Source organism: Cordyceps javanica, chromosome 3, assembly GCF_051103115.1.
Source record: "Cordyceps javanica chromosome 3, complete sequence".
NCBI classification, from domain to species: domain Eukaryota; kingdom Fungi; phylum Ascomycota; class Sordariomycetes; order Hypocreales; family Cordycipitaceae; genus Cordyceps; species Cordyceps javanica.
Window position 1 is genome coordinate 2473371 of NC_139297.1, and position 27781 is coordinate 2501151.

General features: G+C 54.2%; 8 protein-coding genes across 8 annotated transcripts; 2 read left to right on the plus strand and 6 right to left on the minus strand.

Annotated features, from left to right (window-relative positions):
• Nucleotides 1-556: 556 nt before the first annotated feature.
• On the minus strand, nt 557-4087 carry V2A60_004954 (uncharacterized protein; the record flags this gene model as incomplete). Its single annotated transcript, XM_083256268.1, has 2 exons — nt 557-3702; nt 3772-4087. The coding sequence occupies 2 exons, from the start codon at nt 4085-4087 to the stop codon at nt 557-559; spliced, it is 3462 nt and encodes a 1153-aa protein (XP_083112394.1).
• A 5551-nt stretch (nt 4088-9638) lies between these two features.
• Nucleotides 9639-11387, minus strand: V2A60_004955 (uncharacterized protein; the record flags this gene model as incomplete). Its single annotated transcript, XM_083256269.1, has 2 exons — nt 9639-10749; nt 10840-11387. The coding sequence occupies 2 exons, from the start codon at nt 11385-11387 to the stop codon at nt 9639-9641; spliced, it is 1659 nt and encodes a 552-aa protein (XP_083112395.1).
• A 901-nt stretch (nt 11388-12288) lies between these two features.
• On the minus strand, nt 12289-12998 carry V2A60_004956 (uncharacterized protein; the record flags this gene model as incomplete). The annotated part of the gene is made up of 2 exons (XM_083256270.1): nt 12289-12889; nt 12946-12998. The coding sequence occupies 2 exons, from the start codon at nt 12996-12998 to the stop codon at nt 12289-12291; spliced, it is 654 nt and encodes a 217-aa protein (XP_083112396.1).
• A 2263-nt stretch (nt 12999-15261) lies between these two features.
• V2A60_004957 (uncharacterized protein) lies at nt 15262-16983 on the minus strand (the record flags this gene model as incomplete). The annotated part of the gene is made up of 2 exons (XM_083256271.1): nt 15262-16435; nt 16526-16983. The coding sequence occupies 2 exons, from the start codon at nt 16981-16983 to the stop codon at nt 15262-15264; spliced, it is 1632 nt and encodes a 543-aa protein (XP_083112397.1).
• A 2995-nt stretch (nt 16984-19978) lies between these two features.
• On the minus strand, nt 19979-20587 carry V2A60_004958 (inosine/xanthosine triphosphatase; the record flags this gene model as incomplete). Its single annotated transcript, XM_083256272.1, has 1 exon — nt 19979-20587. The coding sequence occupies one exon, from the start codon at nt 20585-20587 to the stop codon at nt 19979-19981; it is 609 nt and encodes a 202-aa protein (XP_083112398.1).
• A 1069-nt stretch (nt 20588-21656) lies between these two features.
• Nucleotides 21657-22455, plus strand: V2A60_004959 (Golgin subfamily A member 7/ERF4 family-domain-containing protein; the record flags this gene model as incomplete). The annotated part of the gene is made up of 2 exons (XM_083256273.1): nt 21657-22280; nt 22345-22455. 2 exons carry the CDS (start codon nt 21657-21659, stop codon nt 22453-22455), a joined length of 735 nt encoding a protein of 244 aa, XP_083112399.1.
• Nucleotides 22456-23386: 931 nt separating this feature from the next.
• On the plus strand, nt 23387-25126 carry V2A60_004960 (putative sodium bile acid cotransporter; the record flags this gene model as incomplete). Its single annotated transcript, XM_083256274.1, has 5 exons — nt 23387-23567; nt 23723-23908; nt 23994-24432; nt 24500-24884; nt 24935-25126. 5 exons carry the CDS (start codon nt 23387-23389, stop codon nt 25124-25126), a joined length of 1383 nt encoding a protein of 460 aa, XP_083112400.1.
• Nucleotides 25127-25778: 652 nt separating this feature from the next.
• Nucleotides 25779-26240, minus strand: V2A60_004961 (uncharacterized protein; the record flags this gene model as incomplete). The annotated part of the gene is made up of 1 exon (XM_083256275.1): nt 25779-26240. The coding sequence occupies one exon, from the start codon at nt 26238-26240 to the stop codon at nt 25779-25781; it is 462 nt and encodes a 153-aa protein (XP_083112401.1).
• Between the last annotated feature and the right edge of the window lie 1541 nt (nt 26241-27781).

Consider the following 27781-nt stretch of genomic DNA (forward strand, 5'->3'; position numbering starts at 1 on the left):
CGCGCTCGACCACAGAATTTGGCACTCTTCGGCGTCTTCAACGGCTGGCCGGATACGACGTTGAAAATAGGGATTAGGGGGAATAATCATTCTCAGAAACCAATCTCATGTCAAGCTCAATTAGGAATAAAAGTTTTAATCATAACAACTTAAATGGCTTTTGTATATACGCGCGCCTGACCGGTTTCGAATTGAACTCTTAGTGCGCAAGAAAAGACGAAGCAAGTGCGAGAAGGGATGAGGTTCACCGCCAAAAAAAGAAAACGAACAAAACGCCTGAGAGATAGGTACTGTATCCAACAGCCTAGAAATGCAACTGGTATATCTTGCCATCAAGCACGACGGGGAAAGCACCCGATAAGTTGTGCTGCAAACCGATTAGAGGGGGAGGGGGGGTATTCAACTGTGATAAAACTTTGACAAAGAATTCCGAAGGAGTCGCGCAGAGCGAGAACCGTAGTAGACGGAAATGTCATGACTTATAAAAAAAAGTGACTAGAATCGAAGAGAAAAATGGGGAAAAGATTCGAAAAAATTAAGCGAGGACGAATTGCAGTTAGTGTTGGCCAGCGGATCGCTGCATCTTGCGCAAGGCCTCACGATGAGCGTCGGCGAGGTCACCGCTGCGCATGCGATCGTCAAAGGCTCGGTCAGAAAACTCCTTGTCACGACGCTGCATCTCTCGTCTTTGAGCCTCGGCCTCCTTTTGGCCCATCAGAACGTGACGTTGCATCTCAATGTTGCGCTGCACCTCGGCTTCGCGGCCACCGAGAAGCGAGTTGGTAGACGCGAAGGGGGTTTCACGACCACCGCTATTGATCATGGGGTTTCCGGCACGCAGGTCCTGCGAAACCGACATGCGAAAGTTGGCGAGCTGCGTGTCTCGGGCTGCTTGTGTGGGGAGGCCCGAGACTCTCTTGGGCTGGTGAGAGTTGAAAGTGAGGTTGTCGACACCGCCGTAGACGCTCCCGGCACGGCTCGTGGCGCGGTTCAATGAGTTTGTCGACTCACTATGTGACATGCGGCTGCCGAGAATCATCGAGCGGCGTTGGCTCAACGGCATTTCATCAGGGTCAGAAGCGAAGGCGGCAGCGTACATGGGGTAGTTGTGTATTGAGTCAGCCTCACTAGGAGCCGTCATGGGAGGGGTCGCCGTAGTTTGCATCTCATCAACAGTGTTTAGAAGACTTCCTTGCGATCGGCTACGCAGGAACATTTCGCGTTGGCCAAGCAGTGTCTGTGGGCTTGCGTAGGAGACAATACCGGGGATGGTCGCGGCGGGTTTGACAAACTGATCATTCTCCGGGGCGAGGCCTATATCAGATTCCATGTGCAATTCTTCCTCTCGGGTGACAGGTAATGCCCCCGAGGCAACAGAGACAGCCCGCTCTTCCTCAAGAATAGGCTGGACTGTCGGTGAAAGCTTACGCACGCTAGTAGACGAGGCAAGCTGCGATCTCGCCGTCGTTGTAGTGTCGTTGGGTGAAGCAGCTCCTGGCGTCTCATGCGATAGTACTGGGGTCGCTGGCATGGTCACTTGCGTAGGCCCGGTCGTGCTAGTAGACATGGTAGACATTCTAGATACGGACCGTGGAAGCGCAGGCGCGGGGGTTCCGTCTTGCGCAGTCCTCTGGAGATCTTCGACATTCACTGGCCTGGCACGCTCCTTGGTGGCCTTCTTGACGCGGTTGGGCTTCTCAACAGGCAGATCATCCATGTCAGGTAGGTCAGCATTGCTTAGATGCTTGGCCCACTCATTCGTTCGGTAGGACAAAGCAATCTTGGACATTGGCCTTGGAAGACGTTCCTTGGTCAAACTGACAGGACCTGACGTCCCAGATGCAGCCGACTCTGGTATCTCAGATTGCGGTGCGTTGATTGGCTCGTCGGGGGCCTCGGTTTCGGCCGGTCCAGTAACCACTTGAGAGCGGAAATTGCCCTGTTTATTTTGAGCCGTCGTACCTTGTCGCTTGGAGTCCTTGGATGCTGTATTCGACTGGTCGAGAGCAGCTGAATCCGTGGTAGTGGCTTCCGCAACCCCTGATGCAACTTTTTCTGGTGTTGCATCGGCTGCCGTAGCTTCAACCTGCGAGTCGACCTCCTCCACATCGTCATCCGCCGTACGCATGGAACCCCGTTCGTCACCGCTTACACTCTCCATGTCCACCGTAGCGGCGAGGGAATCGTTATCTCTGTCTTGACGATGAGACTTGATTTGCGTAAGAAGCATTTCGGTACTCTCGCCACCTTCGTGGCCAAGGTCGGGAGTGTTAGCCGAACGGCCAGAGCGCTGAGATAGACTTCTCAGGAGCTCTACGGATCCTCGAGACAGACGTTTAACAACAGAGTGTCGTTCGATGCGGCGCGAATTCGCTGGAATGACTTCCTCCTCAACATCAGCGAAAGTTGCGACGGAAGATCTCTCAGACCGAGGAAGATGACCCCGAGGCACACTGAATGGCAGAGGTACAACTTCAGGAGAAGGTGTGACGATTGAAGAGCGCACAGGAACCCTGCCGCTGGTGGCGGTATTGACAGAGGCACGCTTGCTCCTGGTAGAAGTGTCGTGCGGCACACTTGCATCTTCCGACGCCTTCTCATTGCGCGCAATTTCTTCATCGTCTTCGGCTTCTTCATCGCCTTGACGCTCGGGGACTTCATCGGCACCAACTCGCACAGTCACTCTTCCTTCCTCAGCTTCGCCCGTCATCAACCGGTCCATGCCGCGCTGGCCCAATTCCGACATGTCGTCCATTTCGGTGGCGTCGCCGGAATGCCTTCTAGCGGCGTATATCTGACTGTGGGATACATTTTTCTCGTGGACATGCCCAGTCTCGGACAATTGCGAAGCTGTGATGCTCTCGGCACCGCCGTCGCCATATACGCGCTCCCATTCGGCGCGCTCGCGAGCATTGGATTCTTCGATATGCCGGCCAACGACTTCTTCCTCCTCCTCAAGGTTTCGCTGGCCATGAGCCCGCAAAGCAGCTCGCTTTTCGCGCTTTTCGCGGACAATCTTCCAGAGCCTCACTTGAGACATTGTGGCTACGAGGAAAATGATGACGATGGCTGCGGTCTCGACGCGAATGCCTCTAGTGACTGGGTAGGTGTCGGCTCCAAGCGGGAAGAGGTTGTCATTGAGGGCCCAGATCCAGGCCCAAAACTCCTTGAGGCCGGCCCGGCTGAAGCAGTCGATACCAAGAACAGCTATGGTGGCGCCGCCAAAGGCAATGCCTACTATCAGAGACCAGTCGCGCGTGAAGCGACTGAAGTAAAAGCCGAAACCAACAATGGTAAAGCAGGCGATGAAGATGGCCTTGGCGGGTGTCGAATGTAGCAGCCCGCCGGGAACCAGGCATAGAAGCCACATGCTGAAACAAAACCCTCCCAGGGCACAGCCGAGCCCTTCAGTCAATTCCTTGAAAAACATGGACCCCGTACCGATCGCACAGCCAGAGAGAACAATGGCAGCGACGTAACCACCTTGCAGAGCGTTGCTCACGGGAACAGTCATGACGTAGATGATGAGGACCGCAACTCCCAATGCTGCCATAAAGGCTGTCGAAAAAAAGGCATGGATCCAGGGATTCTTAATTCCGATGACGGCGTATACCAGACCAGTGGCCAGCATGATGATGCCTGCGACGCCCCATCCCGGTGTAAGCTGTGGCGCGAGAGGCAGTTGGCCATGCGGAACGGTGGCTAGCAAGTGTTAGCTGGAGAGGAAGCGAGAGGTAGGGACCGAATGAATGGATTGCAGTTCCCGCGTACCGTTCACAAAGGTCGTGTTGCCGAGTGAGGTGGGGGTAGGAACAATCGGTGTGCTCGTTCTGGTTTCGCTCGCTGTGCTGTTGCGCGTGGTCGTGGTTACAGTCCGCGAAGCAGAGGCATCCGCGTCGCTGGATGCGGTCTTTGAGTCGTCATTCTTGTTTCCCTCGTCTCCTCGGCGGCCTGTTTCTTCGGGCGATCTGGTCGTCGGTGCCGAGGCGTCGGCCCTTTGGACAAGTTGGAAGCTCTGAGCCGTGGCAAGTTGCAATGCCAGGACAAGGCATAGCAGAGTCCAAATCCTAACGGGCGTGAGAAACATGGCGAGTAAAGGCGGCGGTCGGGTAGGTCGGCTCTCGAAGAAGTTGTGTCGAATATGTGTTGGAAGCTACCGCGACTACCTTTTAGGACCAGAAGACCATAACTGGGAGAGAGAAAGTAGAGAGGAAACAAGAGAAGCTGGTTTCGCAGTATTAAAAGATATGTCTCTCTAGTAAGTGACGGAGAAAGAAGCAAAGACTCGCGCGTAAATTACGCTGGACACAACAATGTGAGACAGGCTGATCCGGTCTTGCAGTTCCAGGTGGCTAGTGGGGGAGGCTGCCAGATGGGAGAGACACGCAGGGGGGTAAGTGGAAGCCGGATGCGTTGCCACACCGATCGCAGAACTATATTCGTCTGGCTTGATCCGGGGGGGGGGGACAATACGTAGATAAAGCAATGAGGTAGTGAGGGTGGTGAGGGGGAGAGAAGCAATTGAGCGTGACGCATGCGTGGGGAGAAGATCAGATAGGTAGGTGGTTAAAAGCAGAGGGAGCCAGGGTATAACAAAGAAAAAAGAGGGCAGAGCAGGGGACAAGAGGGGAGAAGAAAAGGTGCCAGAGCACATAAAGTTGCATGGAACAAGATCATGTAAGAGGAGGAGGTAGTGGTGGTGGTGGTAATTACTCAGTCGAGGTGCTAGTTACTCAGTCGAGGTACCCAGTCGAGGTACCCAGTCGAGGTACAGATTGCATGGTCGAGGTACTCAGTCGAGGAGTGACTCGTTTACTAAGTTATACGTCGGCTTTGGCTGCAGACTCAGGCGGGAGAAGAGGGAGGCAAGTTGGGCAAGTTGTGATAGGTGATGGGGGCCAGACCAAGGCATGGATGGGTGGAGAGATGGCGATGCAGCACGGGTCCATGGTCCATGGTCCATGGTCCACGACCCATTGTGGATGGTGAATGGTGAATGGTTGGATAGTTGGGTGACTGATTGGCCATGACAGACGACTAGATGGTCAGCCGGTAGGCAATTTCCCATGGCGCCACCGAAAGCATCGATGCATAGCGGCGGACATGAGCTGGATGCATGCGTGGCACAACGAGGCGTAGGTGCGTAGGCTGAACGAGGGAGGGCGGCTGGACGGCGAGGACGGGCGTGAAAGCAGAGCGCGCAGCGGGATGAGCCGGCGTCGGAAAGGTCAGGTCAGTGTGTACCGAAGCCTGATGCAGGTCATGAATGCGGCCGAAGCCAGGCTGAAATTGTGGTGGTGGTGGTGGTGATGACTGGGGGGGGGGGAGGAGGAGTCAATACTGAAAAGTACTTGGTAGATGGGAATTGGATGGAGACAAGGTAAGAGGTATGAGCGGGCAGGGCAAAAGGCGTTTAGCTTTACAGGGAAGTCGAGGGGAATTTTCCGCCCGGATCCACTGGGAGAGGCTCTTTTTTTTTATCTCATTTCTTTTCTTTATCCGTACCTTGTTTTCTTTTTCTTTTTTTCTTCTTTTTTTCTTTTGTTTTTTCTTTTTTGGCCTTGGCTTTTGGTCGCGCTGGCTAGGAGCTGGCAAGGAAAGCGACGTCTCTGGCGGAATGGGCCGCACCCAGTTTACCGGTACTAGCGTGGTGCCAGCCAAGGAAAGGAAATCAATCCAATCAGTCAGCTCAACAGCCAAAGCAGTAGAGCAAAAAAAAAAATCAGCCTTTTTCGCCCAGCAGGGGCAATGCCGCTTTGGGCCAATCCAGGTCCATCAATGTACTGATTAGTTACCTGCCCGCAGCACTACTGCAGGTCACGGCCGGTGGAGGGTCGCTAGAGTTCGCCAAAGTCGCTAGAGAGGCCTAAAATGAGCTGCTGATTAGTGGGTAGGAGGGGCATCTGTCGCGCTAGAAGCCCCTCTCATCATTCAGGTACCATCAAGTACAGGTATATTCCGATTGACCTAAACCCACTGTACCTGCCCAGATGGGCAGCTCAACCACTGTATTTGCCTACCTAGCAGCCCAACTACCTACCAAAGTACCAATCTAACCAGATACTAGGGCATATAGCTGGGCATCTAGATAGAAAGTTACTCGTTTAGTACCTACCACTACTCGTCCCATCCCATCCCATCATCACCGCCACCACCACCAGCGCTGCTTACCACCCACCATCGTCACCTGCAAACGGCCATTCCCATTCCCAGTCCTGCCATCACCTTACCAACATCCGTCAAAACATCAATAAACAATATCATCGTTGCACATCACAACCACCAATCCCATTCATCCCATCCATCTGAGGAATGTCCATCATTTCCCCCGCGCGGGGGCCGCCTTTGTCGCCGTCGATGGTCTGGAATGCGCGTGATGTGCCCTGACCTTTTTTTTTTTGCCTCCCTTTCTTCCTTTCATGTAGCATCACGCGTACAAAATCCGACTCGACGCGAGCAGGCCTCTTGGCTACTGTAGGGCACGATACGCCTCGTATCACATCTTGGGTCAGCCTTGGTCCTTTGCAATATATATCGTCTGTGCTCAGTGCTCGGACAAGCCGCTTGTTCGCCCGGCGGCTCCAACCGAATATACATCCCGCAACCCATATTGGTCCGCTGTCACTGGAACCTGGCGAGACATGAACGATACTTAAGCACCTTTCGACAACAGCCTCAGACATGGGTACCAGCACTTACTTGTAAGTCCTCTTTGCGACTGTATTCGTTTTCCATTACTAACCAGCTGACAGCCGTGCATCCCGACTGGCGGAGAGCTGCTAACCTGCCAGCCTGCCATGTTGCCATGTATGATGTTGCCATGCCACGCCATGCCATGCCATGCCATCATGCCATGCAAGCGAGCTTCCCAGGAAATTGCGATGCGCCACAAGATCGACCGCCACGCCGCCACCGTACGCTCCTCGGGCCAATGTCATCATCCACCACCTCACCATCTTCTGCCGGCTTTGGTCATCGTCGCGTTCGGCCGCTGCTTGGCCGCTGGCTACATTGTTCTATTCTCTCAGTCTCTAGCTCACCTCTCGCCACCATCCGACCGACCTAGAACACGCAGCACAAACACGTCTCACCGAAGCAGCCTCATCTTCCAAATCAACGTCACCCGCGCCCCATCTTGCTAACCTTGCTAGCTTCCACCTCGGCGAGTCCCTCATTCACACCCTCTATCCACTTCCGGATCCAAATCTCCTCTGGCTACCAATTTTTTTTTTAGTACTGCAACTGTCCATCGATCGGTTTTTTGCCCGAGTTGGGCCAAAACCCGCGTCTCCTAATTAACACCGGGCCTTACGCCCGAGACTGGTTCTGCAACGTGCTGACAACGTTGAATTTATTCAATATAATGTCGGTCTTTCATCTGTTTTTGGCTCAATGATGGTTCAATACCTTCAATCGGTGGCAGGTGGCCGACGAGCACGCAGTCCCCGCGCTTCCGACGAGGCCTAAACACATGCTTTGTGGCCTCCGCCCCCTCCTCCCTCTCCACAGGGCATGATGGCCGGTGCATACGGAAGTATTCTGCGTTGTATCCACTGCTGTTGCCTTATAGCAGCAAACTGAAATCGCCTTCTTCACGAAATCTTCATGCACAAGATGCGGCGGTGAACCCAACTTCCTGTCAAGTATATCCAGCCACGCGACAGCGCACAAGACATGCAGCGCTCTTGCCATTCGCCGCTCGAGACCACTTATAGTACTTACATGGTGGTGCCCCCATTGTCGATGAGCGCCACCTACCTTGCCACCCTGTCAAACAGTCATATCAGCCTCTGTTATTGGACCTGAAACCAAATGCACACAATACCAGGCCCAACTTTATGTGCAGATTCGCCACTATGCTGCTTGACACTGCCGCAAACAAAGAGATCACCTCTTGTCTGCCACCGTGGCACTCTAGTGACTCGTGAGCTGGTTTGATCCGTTTTTATTAGAGCTCCCCACGCGCATGGTGCGTCTGGTCTCTACATCTTGCTGATTTATGCACCACTGATTCGTCATTTGATTTCACTCTCATTGCTATTCGTCAGCGCCTCGCTCAGCTTTTTGCTCTAATCACTATTCCTCGGCGACTCACTCAGCCCCCCCGAGATGAATTCCTAATTTTAGCAGCATGGATTTGCAAAAGCTGAACTCGAGCCTCGTGCAAAGAGTGCTGCCACCATGTGTCGGGTTTCGTGATGGGGGCCCTCGTACGGTCTGCAACTCTCCGTGATTCCCCCAGCTCTATAAGTCTCATTTCCCATTAAATGAATGGCACGCCGCCCAAAAGGAATGCCCGGATTTAGCAAGTTTGTGTGAGCTGGCTGCGCCTTGGAAGCGATTTCTCGTAAAGAAAAAAGCAAGTACAACACGAAATGAACACACCAACTTCTGACCGCTCTCGTCGTAGGCTTAATTTCACAACGCCTTTCGTATTGCTTTTTCCACGGTATGGCTACTGATAGTTTTAATCCGTGTATGCCAAGTCAAAGGAAAAATGCTTTTCATATGGCTTTTTTTCCCCATGGTAGATTTTGCTCTGATCCGTATATGCCGAGTCAAGGGCAAACCCCTCGTCGTAATGCTCTTTCCATCATGGTAGATTTCGTTTTAATTCGTATTTGCCGAGTCAAGGGAGAATTGTCACCTGCCAAATGCTACTCGAGAGGGACAAAAAAAAGCCACCAGACTTTCTCTTCCGTTCCGGTGTGCTTTTTCATGCAAGATGATACATCCGGCTGATACAAGGCCCTCCGGCCAAGCCGGCCTAATAATGAACTCGGCTGACTTTGGCGCCGCGCGCCATGCGCCGCCAGTCAGAGACTGTATCGAGAGAACAAAGTTGGCTTCAAAAGAAAGAATTTGTAATGCAATTTCTTTTGGTGGGAGAAAAAGGGACATCAGATGGAAACCGCGAGCCTTGTTTATTCTTGATTTATTTAATTTTTTTGCCGGCCCTTCATCAGTCCCGGCAGATGATACTGAATCCCATTTATCAAATGTAGACTGACTGGTTCTTCTATCTGGGCGGCCCAAAGAATAACGACGTAGTTGGACCATTGCTAAACAAGACTCTTGACAAGCCCTTGGTTTTTTTACCGAAACTGTCTTGTACAAAGTCGAAACAAGAAAAACGTTCGATAATTCAGCAGACAGTTTCGGCTCTCGAGTCATGGCTATCCCAGGGAAGGGTGATGCAAAACAATACGGTATCGATTCTTTTTGGTCTCGATCTCGAAGCGCTATTCAACACACAAACAAAAACAAAACGTAAAAAAAAATAAAGAAAGGGCTAAGTGGATATATTTGTAGAAACAGAAAAGAAAAAGGGGAAAAGAAGGTAATAAAGAAAAAAGGTAAAACGTAGGTGGTATCGTGTGGTCTTATGCGAATGGTGCGGGAAAATCAAACTATCGCGGGATACGCTGCAAGCCCCGGTATTAGAGACCAAGGAATCAAAAGCGATTGCGAAATTCGGGACAACTTTTTGTTGCAAAGAAAAAAAGTTTGCGCTGAATCGGAATGATGAAGGGGACGAAAGAAGCAAAAGAAGCACAAAAAAAGACACAAGGAGGCTTGTTCGGGTCACATAAACACGCAGATGCGTAGGCCATCTTCGAATCTCGTCATCATCGTCGTCACTTCCGTGCCAGGCGCGAAGGCATCTTATCGCCATTGTAGCGCGGTTGGCCGGACGTCCTGCTCCCTCGCGCGCCGCGCACAGCTGCCGTTCGCCCTGCTGGCTGGGCGCCGTTGGCCATGGTCCTCGTCTTCTTCCCGCCGCGGCCGTCGCGGCGGACAAGCAAGAGCATCCACCGCACGGGCAGAAGCAGGAGCCGCAGCACGGCGTTGAACGGGAACAGCACAATGGTCACGGCGGCGTCGACACCGCGCGCCAGGACGCTGCCGCTGCTGCTCCGGGCGCTGTTCTTGGCGGCGGCGGCAGCCAGCGCGATGGCGTCCTGGACGCCCGCCTCCATTGCGGCCAGGTGCGCGTCAACGTGGGACTGCAGCAGCGTTGACTTCTTCTCGTAGCGCCGCACGGCGCGGTTGAGCGCGTCGAGCTCCGGCTGGATGGCGCCGCGGACGTCCCTGGCGAGGACAGCCTCCTGCGCGGCCTTGTCGGACTCGGTGGTCTTTTGCTCGTCCACGTCCGAGGGCACAGTGGCGGCAGCGGTGGCGGCGGCGGTGGCGGCGGCCTCGGCCGAGTCGGACTCGAGCGCGTCGAGGCGCTCCAGGATGGCGTTGATGCGGCGGCTGTTGGCGGCCGGCAGCGTGCCGAAAGGGTTGCTGTGCACGACGCGCTGTAGGTGCAGCGTGCGCGCCCGCACCAGCTTGATCATGTGCGAGAGCACGCGCACCTCGGAGACGAGAATGAAAATAGTCAGGTTGTAGTTGGACACGAGCCCTTCGGACGGACGACTCAGCTGTGAGCGGATCATGTGCAGGATGAAGGCGCTGACCAGCGGCAGCGTGAAGCACGACACAAGGGCCGTGACTTCGTGCAGGTAGAGTTCGCTGAGGGCCGACTGCTGCGTGGCTGATGTCGTCGTCTTCTTCCCTGGCGTCGTCTCGTCAGTCTCGAGTCGTGGCGCGTCTTCTTCCGGGACATCGTCGAGGTGCGAGGCTCCGTCTTTGAATTCGTCGTCATCATAATCGTCATCGTCGTCGCTGTCGTCCTCAAATACACCGTCCCCGGCGTTTGCTTCGTGTTCGATGCGCACCTGCTGCGCCGAATGGTACCACAGCCTGCCATCCTGTTAGAGTCCATTCCATCGGCTGGGCGCGCTTCGGCGCCGCATTTTACCCGCCGGAGCGGCCGAGAGAAATCATCCTTACCAAGGCTGCGTGACCGACCAGTGCAGGAAGATGCCCGCCAGTCCCAGCAGCATAATGTCCGTCGTCACGGCGCCTCCGTTGGTGAACAGCGCGCCGGCAACAGCAGGGAGCAGCGCGAATGCGAGCGACAGGCCGGCCAGCGACGACAGCTCCCCGCCGCCGTGGTCGTCGGTGCTGCCCTGGGCGGCCGCCGCCTCCGCCGTGGCCTTGCCGTGCGGGTTCAGGATCGAGCGGGCCTCGTTGACGCCGTAGTCGGAAAAGTTGGAGCTCCTCCTAGGCGGCGGGCTCTGCTGCGACGGCGGCTCAAAGGCACTCGAGTCGGACGAGAAGCGGCGCGAGGTTGTCGCCCGACGCGCCGCTCCGGGATTGCTCTCGGCGACTGTCTTGGCCCGTCGAAAGGCGTGGCCTGGCGGCGCGCTGATGCCCGAGCTCGTTCCCGTCGTCGGGCTAACGCCGTCCATCTTGCCGCCACTGCTGTTGTTGTGGCCGCTGTTCGCATGACGTAACGATGGGCGGGTAGCCTTCGACGGTGAAGCGTCGTCGGCCATGATGGCAGAAGTGCATTCGCCGAGCGCGCTCGAATCGGAAGTCGCGTCAGGTGGATGCCGGTGACACGAAATGGTGAGGTGACAAAAACAAAGGGGGTTGGTGGCAAGTGCAAGGTCGAGATTCCTTTGTCGCAGAGCTCGGTAGAAATGTGTGGTGCGTGCCGCTCCTGGCCCTCGGCCAAGATGGGAAAGCGGCAAAGCGGGAATGCGGCAAGTTATTGATGTACCCTGTACCGTTCACGTCACCACCCCGCACGCCTGGGCTCGACAATAGTCAAGGTGTCAGGCGTTGTGCTTATGAGCAATTGTTTGTCGTGATTTTGCTGGCTGAATATACTTCGGGGAACCCTTGAAGCGAGTGTCACTATACCGTGATGCAACCTGAACATGTGCACCCGCGAAACGACTAGTTATCATCGGACGGGTCGGACGGTCCACCACGTAAATCTCACCGAAGCCACAGTCTGGGGTACATGCTATCTGCGCAATCAGTGGGCTAACTGCCAAGCTCTATTGCCTGATTTTTGTACTTGCGGAATTCTTTTACGGGATCGTAGCATCAGACATTTCATGCAGCGAGACTAGCCATGCCACCACAATTGCAGGATGAAGGCGCGTGACATGTGATGTTGGTCAGACACGTTCACAGAAAAGGTAGGTAGATGAATGAGTACTGCATTCCCATACAAAGACATATTGGCTATAATGTAATGAAGGTCCCTATTGGCAGGCTACCTGCCGGACAACAATCTCCTACGGCTAGTTCCTAAAGCCACTGTGACTTACACCTTTCCAGTCTAACATACAATATCTGTATTTATTTCAAATTCTTTACTTCTGTTGCGCTAAATGATTTGCCCCGAAACACATTCTCTGAAGATGAAAATGCACCTTGTCCTCATCATGTTGTACATTCTGGTGAGTCTTCATGCTTGACTGTTACCTCCCTTGTTCGCTCAATAATGATTCGATCTGAAGCGTCCGTTTTCGTAGACGCCGAGTCTCCGTGACCAACACTCCGTTTTACGCTGTGTTGCCTGCGCTTGGCGGCGCTTCTCAAACCGGAGCCGACGCTGCGGCTGGCCCGCAACAGCCTGCCCTCTTTGCTGGAGTCACTTGACTGTGTCGCGCTCGAGTCGTGGTATGCAGCAGCGTATCCGTCGGCCGGCGTCGGCCCCTGATACGGGCGCCAGTTGATGTTGTCGTTGGGGTCGTTGCGAGATCGGCTGGATCGGCTGATGGTGTCGAGTCGGTAGTACGGGTCGCCCGAGGGGTTGGCGCTCGCCCGCGAGCGCTTCGAGGAGCTCAGATCCGCGCTTTCGACAACAAAGACGGGATCAAAGTGGCGCAAGAACGGTTTCAGCGTCGTAACGCACGATGCAAGAATCGAAAAGTGTAGTGCTGCTTGGGTGAAGATGCTGGGCATGATGCTGGTGAGAGTCGGGTCCCCATTGCGCGCGGGTGCCAGGTAGGTAAGACGAAAGCCGATAAAGACGATGATTCTATAGTCGACATTAGCTATCGATGCAAAAATTTGGCGTCCGGGATCCGAACTTGCATAAGTTTGACGCCGAATGCGCTGAGGATGTATATGCGCTTCCGCAGAGTCATCTGAAGACTCCAAACCAGGTGGACAGCTAGAAACCAAACCGTCAACTCTATAACCACCCCTGTAATCTCTATTATCATCCAACGAATAAACTATACAGAGTGTTAGATGGCCATGCCAACGTTATTGTAGACCGGGGTGCCATACCAAGGATTGAGTCCCGTCCATGGTAGACCATGGACGACTAATAGTGCCGCGAATAGCTATAGTCAATGTTGCTGCTGCAGTCCATACACCAGAAACAATCGCCAGTATCTGAGCAGGCCGAGTCTGCGGACCGCACTGGGCCATATGGCCGATGAACAGCGCAGCTGAAGCTCGACAGAGCCCCCCTGCCAGAACGTACAGAACATCAGTGGTATACAACAGCTGCGAATACTGCGAATCAGCTTCAGAAAGTCGATAGCGTAGCAAAACCAGTTACCTTTTCTAGTACAGGACGATGGTCTGCTTCTATTGCAGCCAGTGGCTTTCCGTATCCAAATTGTATAGCACGGTATGTGCAAGCTACATGGACAACAATCGTTACCTAACGGAATGCGTCAATGAGTGTGAGACTAGAGAATAGGCTGAATTAGGCACATACAAGAGATAATGATAGACAGTAGTCGTCTGCCCCCCATGACTTCGTCCGAAACTTGGCCCAGGTTCTAATAAGGAACGCCGAGGTTGACCAGGCTAGGAACATGCCCATCGGGGCCTTTAGCCACGAAGCCCGGTTCTCGTCCATTTTTTTTTCTGGACGTGCCGACGTATAGCGCCGTCATAAAAACCAAAATTCGCTTCGAGTCATTGGGAACAAACCGCAGACACTCGCTGAAGGCCGCTTGAAGAATGCTGAGTGGATGTCGCAGTGTCAGGCGCTAGATGAATGGGAGCGAGCAAGCTAAAGAGCAGACTCTCTGTTACGAGAAGTAATGCGCAATATTTAACCAGAAGATTGACTCAGGAGAGACAGATCGGGGGGCTAAAGAAGTGCTGCAGCAGAGCTCCGTATTGCAACGGCAGCTCGTCGGGGGTTGCTGCGCAGCCTTGTGGGCTGTAATAAGCAAACCGAAACTCTTTTGTCCAGCGGGCCGCGATCTGTCCGTAAAAAAGGGACAAAGAGAAATCCATACGAAGCATTCGTACAAAGAATGCTGCCGCCCCCCTTCCCGGAGCCACCTCACCTATTCAGGGCCGCAGAAAAATTCTAAGCAATGCTGCTGTATTCATCTAAACCGTTGCGGCTCTGGCATCGGCGCGGGCACTGGAGCAGGCCACGGCAATGGACCCCTCGGCAGTAATAAGGTTCACGGTATCCAGTTGACCAGTACCTAGTTATAACACGACATGATTAATAGTATAGTGGCACAGAGTATCCCTGTAATTGCTGTCTTGGTTGTCTTGGTATCTTGCTAGGGGGGCTTTCAGATGAGGGAAAAATCTGCCTCCAAACTGTGCGCGAATGACACGCAAGCATACAACGAACGCTTCAGCGGCGCATCTTTCCTCTTCCTCAAGCGAGGCTGAGCAGCAAAATTTGCGTCCTAGCAAGACACGCCCCCCAGTTCTTGTTCGCAAAAAGCTCGGTTGGTGGCTGACGGGCAGGGGAACAAAACATACAAACCCCTGCCGGCTAGTTAGATGGAGCCGTGGAAGCTCCCGCGTGCCCCGGCCGTCCCGCCGTCGATTAGTCGCCCCCTCATCATGGAAGCGTGGCGTGCGTGGCTGCTGGCCTGGGGCGGGCGCCTCCAGTTGATGAAACGGGCAGGATGAGACATGTCCCAGCGTAACACACTAAGCAGGGACTAGAGCGAGGACCATGACACGCAGGAGGATAACGACATGAACAAATGGCTGAATACATTACCACTTCGAACAAAGTGGTGGTGGTGTTCGCACCCACCACGGACAGCAAATGGCTTGCTATATGTGGACCTTATGGGAGCATTCGGCTGAACCCGCCGGCCTCGGATTGCTGCCAGGATTTGAGCGCAGTCCTATCGCCTTCTCTGCCTTCATCAGTTCGAGAATATCACCCCCACCCCCCCCAAAAGATCCAGTGGTACGACATGCTGTTTATGGAGAGCTTCCCGGGCCTAGTTCGCCCGATACTACGTAGTCCCTGCCTGGGGTATATTGTACTCGGGCAATTATGCGTAAAACGTTTCGTTCATATCTATAATGCAAGCTTTGGACGTATATGAAATGCTGTAAAAAAAAAAAAACTGGTACTAGGCCGCCTTGGCCTGGGCACCGACTCCAAGTTTGCAAGAGACCGCCCTACGCAACGTGCACCTTTCTCCCTTCCACCAGTACAACTGGACCGTCGTACTGATGGCGGCCCTTGACGACGTAGTAGACCAGTGCAACAAAAATCGTCGGCACAAAGATCGCCACGGACCAGTTGAAGCCACTGGGTGTGACTGGGTACTCCTGCGGCCAAAAGGCCCAGAAGAAACTCCACACTACCACAAAGACGGCGACGGCATTGATGGGGACGCCTAGCTTCCCGAGGGAGAATCGGGCATGCGGGAGTGTCTCCGGGTGATAGATGCGTCGCCAGAGCACGCAGCTAATGGAGAAGCAGAAGCACTGCATGATTGCGCAGGCCAGCAGCGAGCCAATGGCGTAGAGAGCGACCGGGCTGCCAATGTAGATGAGACTGAGAAGAGCGGCAAAAGTTGCCGTCAGATAGTAGGCATTGATGGGAATCTTGCGCTCCTTGTCCACCTTGGCCAGCCAGCCAGAGTAGGGCAGGCCCTTGTCGCGCGCAAAGGCAAACAAGTCACGGCTCACGGCAGCCAGATACGAGAAATTGGAGAAGAGCAAAAAGATGCACTGCACCACCAGCAAAGCCGTAAGCCACGAGTCCGACATGGACTGCTTGAGGACCCAGATGGCAGGGTACATGGTCGGCTCGTTCAGGGCGGCGGAGACGTCGGGGATGTGGTAGCAGAGCGTGATGACCGTCATGATGTTGAGGAAGAAGTTGATGCCAAACACGCTAATCATGACCTTGGGGACCGACGACGACGCGTTGCGCACCTCCTCCGACATGTGCGCGGCGGCGTCCATGCCGGTCTGCGACGTGATGGCGGGCAGCTGGCCGACGAGCACGGCGACGGTCAGGCTGGACCAGCCGCCCGAGTTCTCCCACCGCGTCCAGACATGCTCCGAGGTGGTGAGCGGCGCGTTGCACCACACGGGGATGATGAAGGCAAAGTAGGCGAGGATGTTGATGGCGAAGACGGGGTTCTGCCAGTACGGCAGGATCCTGGAGCAGTGCACGTTGGCGACGACGGTGAGGCAGCAGACGGCGACGGCGAGGAGCGTGCCGTGCCAGTTCTCGAAGGCGTAGTCGGGCTTGTGGATCTGGATAATCGCCTGCACCAGCGTGCCGATGAGGAACAGGCCAGAGGCGTTGCCGGCTTGGAGCGCGAGGGTGGATGTCCAACTGCAGGATTGAGAGTTAGTATCGCAAAGAGCGTGCCGAGTGAGTAAGAGGAGAAGCCGGCTTCTCAGCGGAGCAGCATGGCTTACTTACCCTGTCAGGTAACTCAGGAATTTCTGGTACTTTTCCGGCGCAAACTCGGAGACCCAGTGATACTGCGCGCCGGCGATGGGAGCCATGCTCGACATTTCGGCCAGGCTGAGCACCACGGGGACAAAGGCGCAGAAGATCCAGATGTTGGAATACATGAGGGCCGGGAGACCGCCGTCCCGCAGCGCCGGCGTGATCTGATACAGCGTCATCTCCCAGGCGGCGGTAGCCATGCCGACAAAGGACACCATGGAGAAGACGCGGTAGTGCCGAACGAGCTCCTGCCTTCGTCCCATGCGCTTCATGGCCTGCGCATCGTCGTACGTTGACTTGTATACGTCGGCTTCCTCGTTGACGACGCCCTCTTCGCGAGCATGCTCTCCGGATGCTGACGTGTTCATGGCAATGGATTCATCCTTTCCGATGTAATACGGCTCTTGCCCACCATCTTTGGAAATCATCTTTGCCGTGCTCTCTTTTCTCGCCAATCTCTTGGTGTGAGGGGTTTGGGGGAGGGGCTTCGTTTTCGATCCGCAATGGTAAAATGCATGCACAAAAAGACCACACACAACAGCGCGGAGGTGAGTGAGAAAAGGATGAAGCAAGCAGAGTACTATAGAAGGAGCGAGATGTTTTTCCCACAAAGAGGAGTAATCCTACCGAGGGCTTTATTGTTAAGTAATTCGAGCAACAAAAAAAAAACGGTCAATACTACTTTCAACAGGGGTCCGAGTAGACTTGGCAATTTGTTCCTCTGGGCATTGAGCTAGGTAAAGCAAATATGCAGCTAACAAATTGGGTTGTTGTCGCCCTCGCTCTCCACCTTGCAGCATAAGACAGCTCACAAACCAGAGGACGACCGGGCCCGTTGATTGTGTCGATTCTCGAAGAAATCAAGAAGCAGGCGGGCTTCTACATTTCGATAGCGTCCCCGAAAGAGCTGTTCCAGTCGGGGTGGAGAAGAGCTTAGTTGAAGAGGCTTGATTGCAATTTTGACGAGTTTCGAAAATTAAAAAAAAAAAAAAAGGGGGGGCCCACGGGCGACTTGTATCAAAAGCGGCGAATGAGCGACAAGGCTGCGAAAGGCCGTCTGATGTCCTCTCGCCTCTACCCGCACGAAGAAGGTCTTTTATAAGAAATGGCTGGGTCTCGTGTGTGTGGGCCAGCCGGAGGGAGACATGCAGACATGGAGAGTCCTCAATCTCCCACCCACCCCGTTTTGAGGCGTTGGACCGGAAAGTGAGTCGATTTTTGGTCCCACCTTCTTCCTCTCTTCGACATGGGACCCTATAACCCGGATTTTAAGAGAAGAGTGGCGACAAGCTGGGCTGTCGTGTGAGCGAGAGCCGCCAAGCTAAGTTACGGCTCATCAGGCCCGGGCGGATGTCAAAAGCCGGCTGCCCTCGAAGTAGTTAGTGGGGACTGTAGAAGAGTCTACTGGTATACAGGGTTGGGGCTTGAAGAGTATCTCGGCTCTTATTATTACATTGACACGCGGCGTCGATGCACATTTGTAGAATTGGCTGTAGTGAGCGACGAGTTACAGACGCCAAGTTCGCAACGCCACTAATCAAAGTACGGGATAGAACTCAACATGACATGGCATTAGGCACAGCTTGGGACTCAGCACGGAAAGTTTACAAGATCGAGCACAGGAGGAAAAAAAAAGGTTAATCAACAGTGATGGGGCAAACTCTTCCGCGCCCACGCACGCTTCATCTTGTTTCGGCATGCGCTGTCAGACCTGGCTAGACTTGTCGCAGTCGATTATTTCGCAGTGATTCATTACATGTCGCGCAAGCATGAATGAAAGCTTGGGGCTACGTAGGCGTCCTCGTAACTACTGATAGGCCTGCTAGGGGTTGATCACCAGCAAAGTTTGCAATTTCACACGCAGTGGCCCTCTGGACGCTGAAGGATAATCCAAGGGGCTCAAGCGGAAACGCCCACACGCTTACCAGGCGATCCTACTGGGACACGGAAACACGGGACGCAGGGGGGCTGAACTTGCTCCTGAACTTGCTACTTTAGACTACCGAGATTTTTCGCCTTCAATCATCTACATCTACCGGAAGCGGATTTTCGCACTCAAAACAAGGTGCCTTGGGCGCTTGTACGTAGTTCTCATCGTGTTGAGCCCGGAGCCGCGACAGGCCGGTCATCAGACCTGCGCGCGCGCAGAGTTGACACTGTCTCGGTTCGAGTTGCGACTGGCTACGAGATGATGCAGATGAACCATGACAGGTCTCGATTTGGGTATTAGCCATGTCTCTCGCTTTTCTTGTCCCTCCTCGTGCCTTTCAGCCGCATGCGGTGGTTCAGCAAATGCTTCCTTGTAGGGCCGTCGCAGCATGGGCTAATCAACACTAGTCAAAGGCACGAGAGGTGCTGGGATGCTGCATTTAGAATGTGATGGAGAACGGCATCCTCCAAGGTCTCGTGCTACCCAAAGAAAGGCGCTCTGTAGTTTCAAAATATCCAGCTTCCGCACTGAGCTATCGTCAGCCACATAGCAGCAGCATCCCCAACTCTTCGACACACTTTCCCGAACCCCAATATTGAAAGGGGCATCTTCTTCTCTTGTTGAACCCTTCGGTCTTCTGCCTCGAATCTCGATTTGACATGCAACACTTCAAAATTCTCATCACAACAGCCACTGCTGTTACCGCTGTAGCTGTTCCCGGCAGTGAGACTCGGAAAGGAATGTTGCCCATTGACGATCACATTCAGACTCTTGGTGATGCTGCCGCGCAATGCGGGAACCACCAGCAAATCTCGTGCTGTGACAAGGGCAATAGTGCCGGTACATTGCTAGATGGTCTCCTGGGAGGCAATTGCAGCCCTCTTGATCTCAGCGTTATCGGTGAGATGACCAGTAAAGAGGCAGTGCGACAATTGACTGATACAAAATAGCGATCGATGTACCAATTAGCACCGCCTGCTCCAACCTCGTCGCGTGCTGCACAGGAGAACAAAATGTGAGTCGGCCAGGAACAAATCCTCAATAGATGACGTCCTTACATCTTTTATAGGGCCTACTGAACCTTGCTTGTACCAACATCAACGTTTGATACCTGGCAGCGGGGGTATTCTTGAGGGACGGCGCCTATCGGGTGAGCGTTGGTTCTACCGTCGTGCGATGACTGGGTAATGCGGCTATGAAATTCGATGCTGCCGCGAGGGGCTTAAATTCAATTCATAGTATAGCCTTTGAAATGAGTCCCCAATATGGGAGTTAGCTATTTCCTATGCGATGAATGATTCAACTAGCACTACAGAGTGTTGAAGGAATTTGGCTTGATTTATACTGCACGCAACCTGGGCGTGGTATGCTGCGAACGCACACTATATGCTTGGCACGGAGCCGATCAAGGTCTGACGAGGCTAGCAGAACCATGACAGTTGTAGAAGCACACACGGCATCTTACCCATGGCTCAATGCCCTTCTCCCACTCGCTATCCATCCAGCGCCGAGGGTTGAGCAGCCTCCGATTGCTGGGCCTCTGATTCCTTTCCAAAGGTCAACTGTGTATTCTTGAACGGAATAAGCGCTAGCACCACCGTATCGGCGTATATGCTCTGCCGCGTGATGAGGTCGCCGGTCAGGATGCCCACGGTGCCCGTCTGGTGCTTGGAGTTTGTCTTGCCGTGGAGCAGGTTGTCCGCGTCGCCCAGCTCCAGGCCGTCGCGCAGCAGCTTGGCCGTCTCCTGCGGCAAAAAGTAGGATCCCGTGCGCGCGCGGCCCGCCTTGCCGTCGCGTCCCAGCACGACGATCCACGCAAACGCCAGCACCTCGCCGTCGGCCGTGTGCACGCCGCCCTCGAGCCCGACCCAGTACGCGGCCGCCGGCTCGAGCTCCTGCGCGCCGCGCGCCCGGTTCAGAGCCCCCTGCAGCGTCTCCTGGTCGGAGAGGGGCTGGTCCGCCACGCCAGAGCCGACGCTGCGGCCGTCAAAGGCGAAATCACCGTCGGGAAACATCCTGGTGAAGCCATCCTTTGTCGCCTGCAGCTTGAGCGGGTTTTTGGAGGCAACGATGACGTTGCGGCGGCCTATCGCTTCTACCATTGCGGGCGATGGATGATGGCTTGACTTTTCTTGGACGGAGTCAGCTAGCGGAGGCTTCGAATGCGATATTCTCTCGCAGGTAATGGGGTTTATTATTCTTGCTTCGCTCCTTCAGGTCGCCTCGCCGGAACTATTTTGGACCACGCATGACAGGCTTCACAGTGGGCCCTGCTGCATGTCGCGCTGCATGCCGCGCTGTGTGTAGTCCGGGTTTGGCTGCGACGTTGAAGAAAAGTAATGGAATTGATTGACTCGGGTATTCGACTTGAGTGTCTTGAAATATTCGTGACATCTGGGTTTCTTTTGCAAATTTGAAGAGGAAAACTCGGAAAATGGTTCCTCTTATGGTCCTGCCACTGCAAACCTGAGATGGGGTCGTTTGCCACTTTGACAGGCCTACGAAGCCTGAATCTCACAGCGAATCAATGCCAAATCGAGCCCACACACTTTGCCCGAAATGTGTCAATTCTCGAGAGCTCTCGCGTTGAGCACCCAACCTCACAACTAATAGTAGTGGTAGTTGTCATGGGAGGCGGGCTTGACGATATCCAAGAGGGTCCGTGCTCCACCATCCCTTTAATCTGGGAGACAGCCCGCTGCTTGCCTTGTACTTAGCATTGCGAAAACAACAGGCGTTTGCCCACCATCCGGATTACAATACTCTGCTGCCGCGCCAGTCACATCAACATCGTCGCATCTATAGTCGATCAAATCAATAGTCGACCGCTACGATTATCTATTCAGCGATCCCTGCTGTGAGGACACCGAATCTCGCGGCTGGGGTTGATAGATCATACAACTCTAGTCGAGTCTCCTTTCACGCCACCTGCACTCAGCCTGCAATCCCCCGATACCACGCAGAGTCCTACAATCTCAGCAATTGATCGGCTACCTATCATCAAGTTTTGGGCAATCGTCACTCCTTTTTGGTAGTTGTGAGCTGCAAACGTCGGCGTGTACTACCAAATAGCCGACCCATCGACCGTATCAACCAATCGCCAAAATACCACCGCTGCTTGGGTAGCCTGCACTGCGCCAGAATCAGCAGAAAAAAAACGCTTTGACAACCATGGCAGGAATCGATGGCCCTGGCGACACCTTTTCCAGAGACTTGGAGCGCGGCCGCGACGAGAATGCCCCGCGCCTTTCCAATGCATCTGCCGGTGACGGCATCGGCTCCGCTCTTTCGTCGACCAACTCGTCCATCATGGGCGATGATGTCCAAGCCGACCTTGGAGAGGAATGGGGTCCTCGCCATCCATGCTACCCTCACCTCAACCCCCACGTGCCTGTGGACTCGGTAGAATACGCCACGACAAGAATCATCCGGGTGCGACGCGACTGGCTCCTCCACGGTGACTTGGCACCGGCCTTTTCGAACCTGTACCCCGAAATATTGGACCCTGCTGGCATCTCGGAGCAGGAGTTTCGGAAGGTGATTGGGAAGCTCAATGCCGAACTTGGTGAGACGTTCAACCCTTATGCAGGGCGCAACGTCGTGGACAGCGTCATGGGGGCCGTCACCGGCTGGCTGTGGGATGACCTGGGCATGACGGCGTCCAAGAAGAAGCTGGCGGCCCTGGAGAAGTGGATTGAGCAGTGGAATATAGATGTACAAAAGTCAATGTCGACTGAGGACAGCGGGCTCGTTGCGCCCAAAATCATCTCCCTTCGACAAACAGGTTACATGACTGTGAGTACTGCAGTGTGAATGAATCTTGCATCACCTTGCGATTCGTGCTGACAGCCGATACTAGCTCGACATTCAAATACCGGATCCCGAGATTGCTCCCGCTCCTAGCACTGCTGGTGCCAACGAGTCCAGGACAGCGCTGGCGATGGAACCGGTACCCGCGTTGCCCGTCTAGAGCAAGCGGCGACTGCGGCACTGGTGACGGATAATTCCCTCTTTACAATTGCATATAATACGATAACGAACGTGAAAGCGTTTTGGGCGGAGTTGTCCTTTTCTGTAGACAACTCTGGGAGCTATTCTCAGGACGGTGTGACACAATACGCCATATATTTTCTGATACCACTGGCATCGTCGGCGTTGGGAAGGAGTGTTTGGTGTTTCTTTAGCTTTAGCTTTATGTTATCAGACGTTTGTGCTTACCATACATCTACGTGTTATTCGTGCTAGCTGTGAATTTTTTCGTTTGCCAGTATAAAAGGACTGAAGTGATCCCAGTCTGGTGAGAGTTTTCGTACCCGACATTCTGTTTCATTCAGTCAAAAGCAACCAAATCTGTACCCGACTCAGCACTTGACAAGGCCGGCTACAACAAGCGTCCTGAGCCAGACTCGACCACGCTCGAGACGACGACTCTAACGGGGGCAAGGAACGCTGTGTGACCAAAGCCGTATGACCATGCCACCCATGTATTTGCTAGTTTCTTTTGCGAGATGCGGCTACTTGACTGACTAGGAAACCTCCCTAGTAGTATGAAAGCCCTGCATCGAGAAATCGAGAACCCGTCGGTAGCCAGCACGGCAGCGGGTCCTCCCGATACGTCGCGGCATTCAGACTTGGTTGCCGACACCAGCACGCTACCCAAGAGATTCACTAGTTGCTACTTGCCTGGGGTGTGAAAAAAAAAACGTTCGTTCCGAATATACGGGGCGGAGCCAAAAGGGAACGCCGTCTTGTTCCCGGTCCGCTTCCCACCACATCCCCCCCCCCCCCCACGGAACAGACATTCTCTCCCCCACCCCCCCAAGCAGCCGCAGCGTGAGCAATGGCCTGGTCATCGCCTGGGGCCGTCAACAGCTAGGTGTGCGAGCAGATTTACATGTTTCATGAAGGCGCGCATCGCGGCTCGTGAGCCTGCCCTTTTTTACCTTTGCGGCTTGCCAGCGCCGGAAACGCGCCCTGTTTCCGTCGTCTCGGCCGACGTCATGACCGCCGCCGCCGAGTCGGAGCCGCCCCGACGGCCAGCCGCGGTGCGCTTCGCAACCGGCGTCTTTGAATTCTTGCTTGGTCAGTGGCTGATTATTGGCTTTGGGATTGCGTGCATACTGGCATATTTCTTTCCACGTATGTGTTTCCATCCTCTTTCTTGAATTTTTTTTTTCATTTTCTGTGTATATGTTTTGCGTTCATGATGCCAAGTCGCTCACACAGATGCCCCAAAGATGTTGCTGCTCACGGAGGCACCATCCGCTCCGAGTACAGCATCCTCTATGGCGCCGTCGCCTTCATCTTCTTCGTCAGCGGCCTGCAGCTCGCCCCCGCCAAGCTCAAGCAGAACCTCACAAACTGGCGCCTCCACGTGCTGGTCCAAGGCATCAGCTTCCTCGTCTTCCCGGTCGTTGTCCTAGGTATGCCCGCCGCCCAAGAATAAGACTCCTCGCGGCGATATGCTTACAGACTCTTTTGTTTTTTTCCCTCCCCGGTTTCCTGCAGCCATCTTCCATATTTGCGTCGCTGCAGGTGCCCTCACGAGCGGCACCCCCTCCATCCCTGTACTCGTCGGGCTGCTCGCCACCGCCTGCCTGCCCACGACGATTGCCTCCAACGTGGTCATGACGCGCAACGCGGGCGGCGACGAGGCGGCCGCGGTCATTTCCGTCGTCCTCGGAAATGTCTTTGGCTCGTTCCTGTCGCCGCTGCTCGTCTACGGCCTCATGCCGACCGACGACGACTTTGGGCCGTGGCGGCCCGCCGGTCCCGCCACCCTCGGCCGCATGTACGCCGACGTGGCCAAACAGCTAGGCCTCAGTGTCGTCCTGCCGCTCGTCGTTGGCCAAATCCTGCGGTGGACGTGGGAGGCCAAGGTCCTCCGAGTGCTGAACCTGCTGAAGCTGCCGAAAGTGTCAGCTTGCTGTCTCATTCTGCTGGTCTGGTAAGCAATGTTCCTTTGGCCACTGCGATATGCAACCCTCTCCAGGCTAACCGGCGTGATGCCAAAGGACGACGTTTTCTGGCGCATTTGAGACCGGGGCGCTGTTCAAAATTTCAAAGCCTTCTGTTGTGTGGGTCATCTTCATGAACATTGCAATATACCTTCTCTTCACGGCGATTTGTTTTTTCGCTGCACGTCCTCCCCTTGGTCTCGCCGCTATGATCAACCCTTTGATCGCCGACTCCAAGATTGGCAGAAGACTGCCCAATCTCCTTCATCGCACCCTGACGATCCGCCAAATGTGCATAGAAGAGACTATAGCTGTGTGTTTCTGCGGTGCCGCGAAAACCACAAGTCTAGGCATACCGCTGGTGGCTGCCATGTGGGCTGCTGCGGACAATCTGACCAGGGCATTCATTCAAATACCAGTCCTTTTATACACTATAGAGCAGGTTCGTCCATCTGTTGCCAAAATCGGACGCGTATTCTGACACAAGCTTAGGTCTTCGTCGCCCAGCTACTCGTCCACGTCTTCAAGTGGTATATTCGCCGTATGGAAAAACATCAGTCAGATTCAGAGACGCAGGCCGACACGGAACTGGAAGAACGAAACCAAACTGAAGAAGGAACGCACGAAAAACGGCGCCATTTGCCCACCAAACAGCGTAGCGAAGTTATCAGGCGGGAATCATGAGTCTATGCCAGCTATCCACGTTTCGGCTGGCCGATTATAGGAATCACTGGCCACCGAGCCAAATGAACCATCCGCAATTCTGCCTCTGTCACTGCAGAGAAGGTCCCGTACGCTAGGTACTCGGCCGTTTCGTTCGGTGCCGCCCGCAACTTGGTGCCTTGAATTAGTGAGCGAACGCAGCGAGTCGTGGGGTTAGCACAGCATTCGCAGAACTAGCGAATTCCCCCAAAAATCTCTAGGGAGAGACATTATACAGACTGCCGATGAAAGCAGTTTGACTCGTGGAATATCTCCATCGTATGCTTGTAGTCGAAGAGAAGGTCTAGAGCTTCGTCAACAAAGTGGAAGGACGACGGGTGGGTGCACGGTTCGTGAGGCAACTGTGATTCGCATAGCGCCACTTTCTGGTAAGGTCATAAAGGAAGGATATGATTTTTCGGATTAATTGGAATATTTTGACATTAATTTTTTGACTATCATAAATTTCTATATAGAATGTGTGTATAAGACCCCGAGCCAATGTTGCTGTGCCGAGTGGTGCTCAATATGACATGGTGTATATCTCCCGCAGGCCTTCCAACCCAAAAGACCGGGTGAGAGAATATTGGTTAGTTTTCTGGGAGGAGAGTGGTTTTGTTTGCAAGTGCTGCATCTAAGCGCAGAGAGTAAGGACAACAGAGACGTCAGAGTGGCACACGTGAGTGTGGCTGCCGCCGGGAGGGACGCCGTTGTCCCACTGGATGGCAGGGCAGGTGCTGTCGTCGCTGGCGAGGCGCAGCTTGTGGCCGGCGAAGGGGTCGCCAAAGACGTCGCTGAGGTCGTACCAGATGTTGGGCTGGACGAGGCTGTAGGCGTAGTTGGTCTGGGGTTTCCCCGTGTACAGGCCGTCGCGGTCGCGGGTGATTTTGAGGGTGCGGCCGCCCGTCTTGGGGTCGACGGCGAAGGGCTCCGAGTATCTCTCGCCCTTTTGCAGGGTGTGGCCGATGGAAACGTCCTTGCCGACGGACCACAGCGTCACCTCAAAGTCGCACTGGTTGCACACCTTGGCGAAGCCCTCGGCGGAGACGGTGGCAGCGAGGCCGGCGACAGCGAGGAGACTCAGCTGCTTCAACATTTTTTTTTTAGCGGCTTGTTATGGGGGAAGGCGGGTGTGGTTGTAAGAATATAGGTAAAAGAGGACTTTGTGAATACCGATGTTGATGAACGTCCACGTTGAGGAGGACCATGATGATGTATTTATACTAGCAACCAGAGATGGAAGAGTCACGTTCCTCGTTTCTGGCCAGAACCCTGTCGTCCCAGAAATAAGAATACTCTGCTCAAAGACGCAGCCTAGTGACGTTGATGTTGCATTCCGTAAAATCCAAGGGTATATCACCACCCGCGATGCCGCGATACTAAGAAATCTCGGGGTTTTGGGCCACTTTTAGCCCGATGTACGGTAGTACCTACCCAGCTACCCTGACAACAGCGGAGCTCAATACGAGCCCGCCAGGGGTGTCCTCGTGGATGCATGAATCCTGCCGGGATGCAGTACTATTAGATGAGCTCACTACGAAAGAAGCAAAGCCTTCATTTTATTCTCTGTGCCATTTTGTCAGAATCGATCATAATGCCATGTCCGCTGGAATGCTGGACGACAGTTTCCGAGAGACCGATCAATACATCGGAGAAAACGTGCGACAACTATGTCTCTGGTGAGTACACGCTTGTGTGTCTGAATGCGGGCGCCGTCGCTGGCACCGGAAGAAGTGGTATTTCCATACAGGCACGGCTTATGTATTAGCCTTCCATCGGAGAAACAAGTCCGAATGAGTGCCAAGAAAAATGATTTTCTCGTTTCGCATCACCGATACGAACAGGACGACAAGTCGAGGGATCACCTGGCCAATGTCGGGGCACGCCATGGAGCTAAGATCTGCATCGGGATTGTGGCCCCCCCCCCCCAGAGGGCTACTTAGTATATTTGCCCGGCCAGGCCTTGGCCCATGTCAAAGCACGGTCGATGAGCCGTCCCCATCTATAGAAATTAATGAGCCGGCGCGTTGAGCCTTTGCGGGTGCAGGGCTACCTTTTTGCGGCATGGGCCTCCCTGTCTGCCTGCAAAGAGGAGCCAGGCTTCACAATGCCCGCGCCACCCGTGATGTCGGTGGACATTGCCGTGTGGACCTCCGATTCGAGTGGCTCTATAATGGGGCAACATCCGGGGTCATGTCGGCATCAGGATGCGCTGTCGCTGGCGGCAGCGGCAACCTTGCGGTTCGCATACTCCATGAGAGGTGAAAATTTCGAGTAGTACTTGGTTCTATTGCGCAGGTTGCCAGAGAGCACTGCTCTCATGCTACCTCCGGGGCTCTAGACTAGTTAGTTAGTCGGTTAGCTGCCTGGTTTCTCGTGCCCAGCACTAGTGAAATAAAGTAAGCTTGAGTTAGCCCTGCTCCCCATACTATTAATAACTACCCACGGGAACTAGTTGGGCTCGGCTGACGACATGGTGCCATAAGGACTCGGTAAGTGGCCAGGCTAGCCGTACGATGGCAATTTCCAGTTCTAGCATTGATCCGTATCCATGCTGCGTGATACTCTGGGCTGGCCGACTTTGTCATTGCTTGAGTGGTTGTGGAAAGCGGGACAAACGCCGTGAGAGAGCGATAG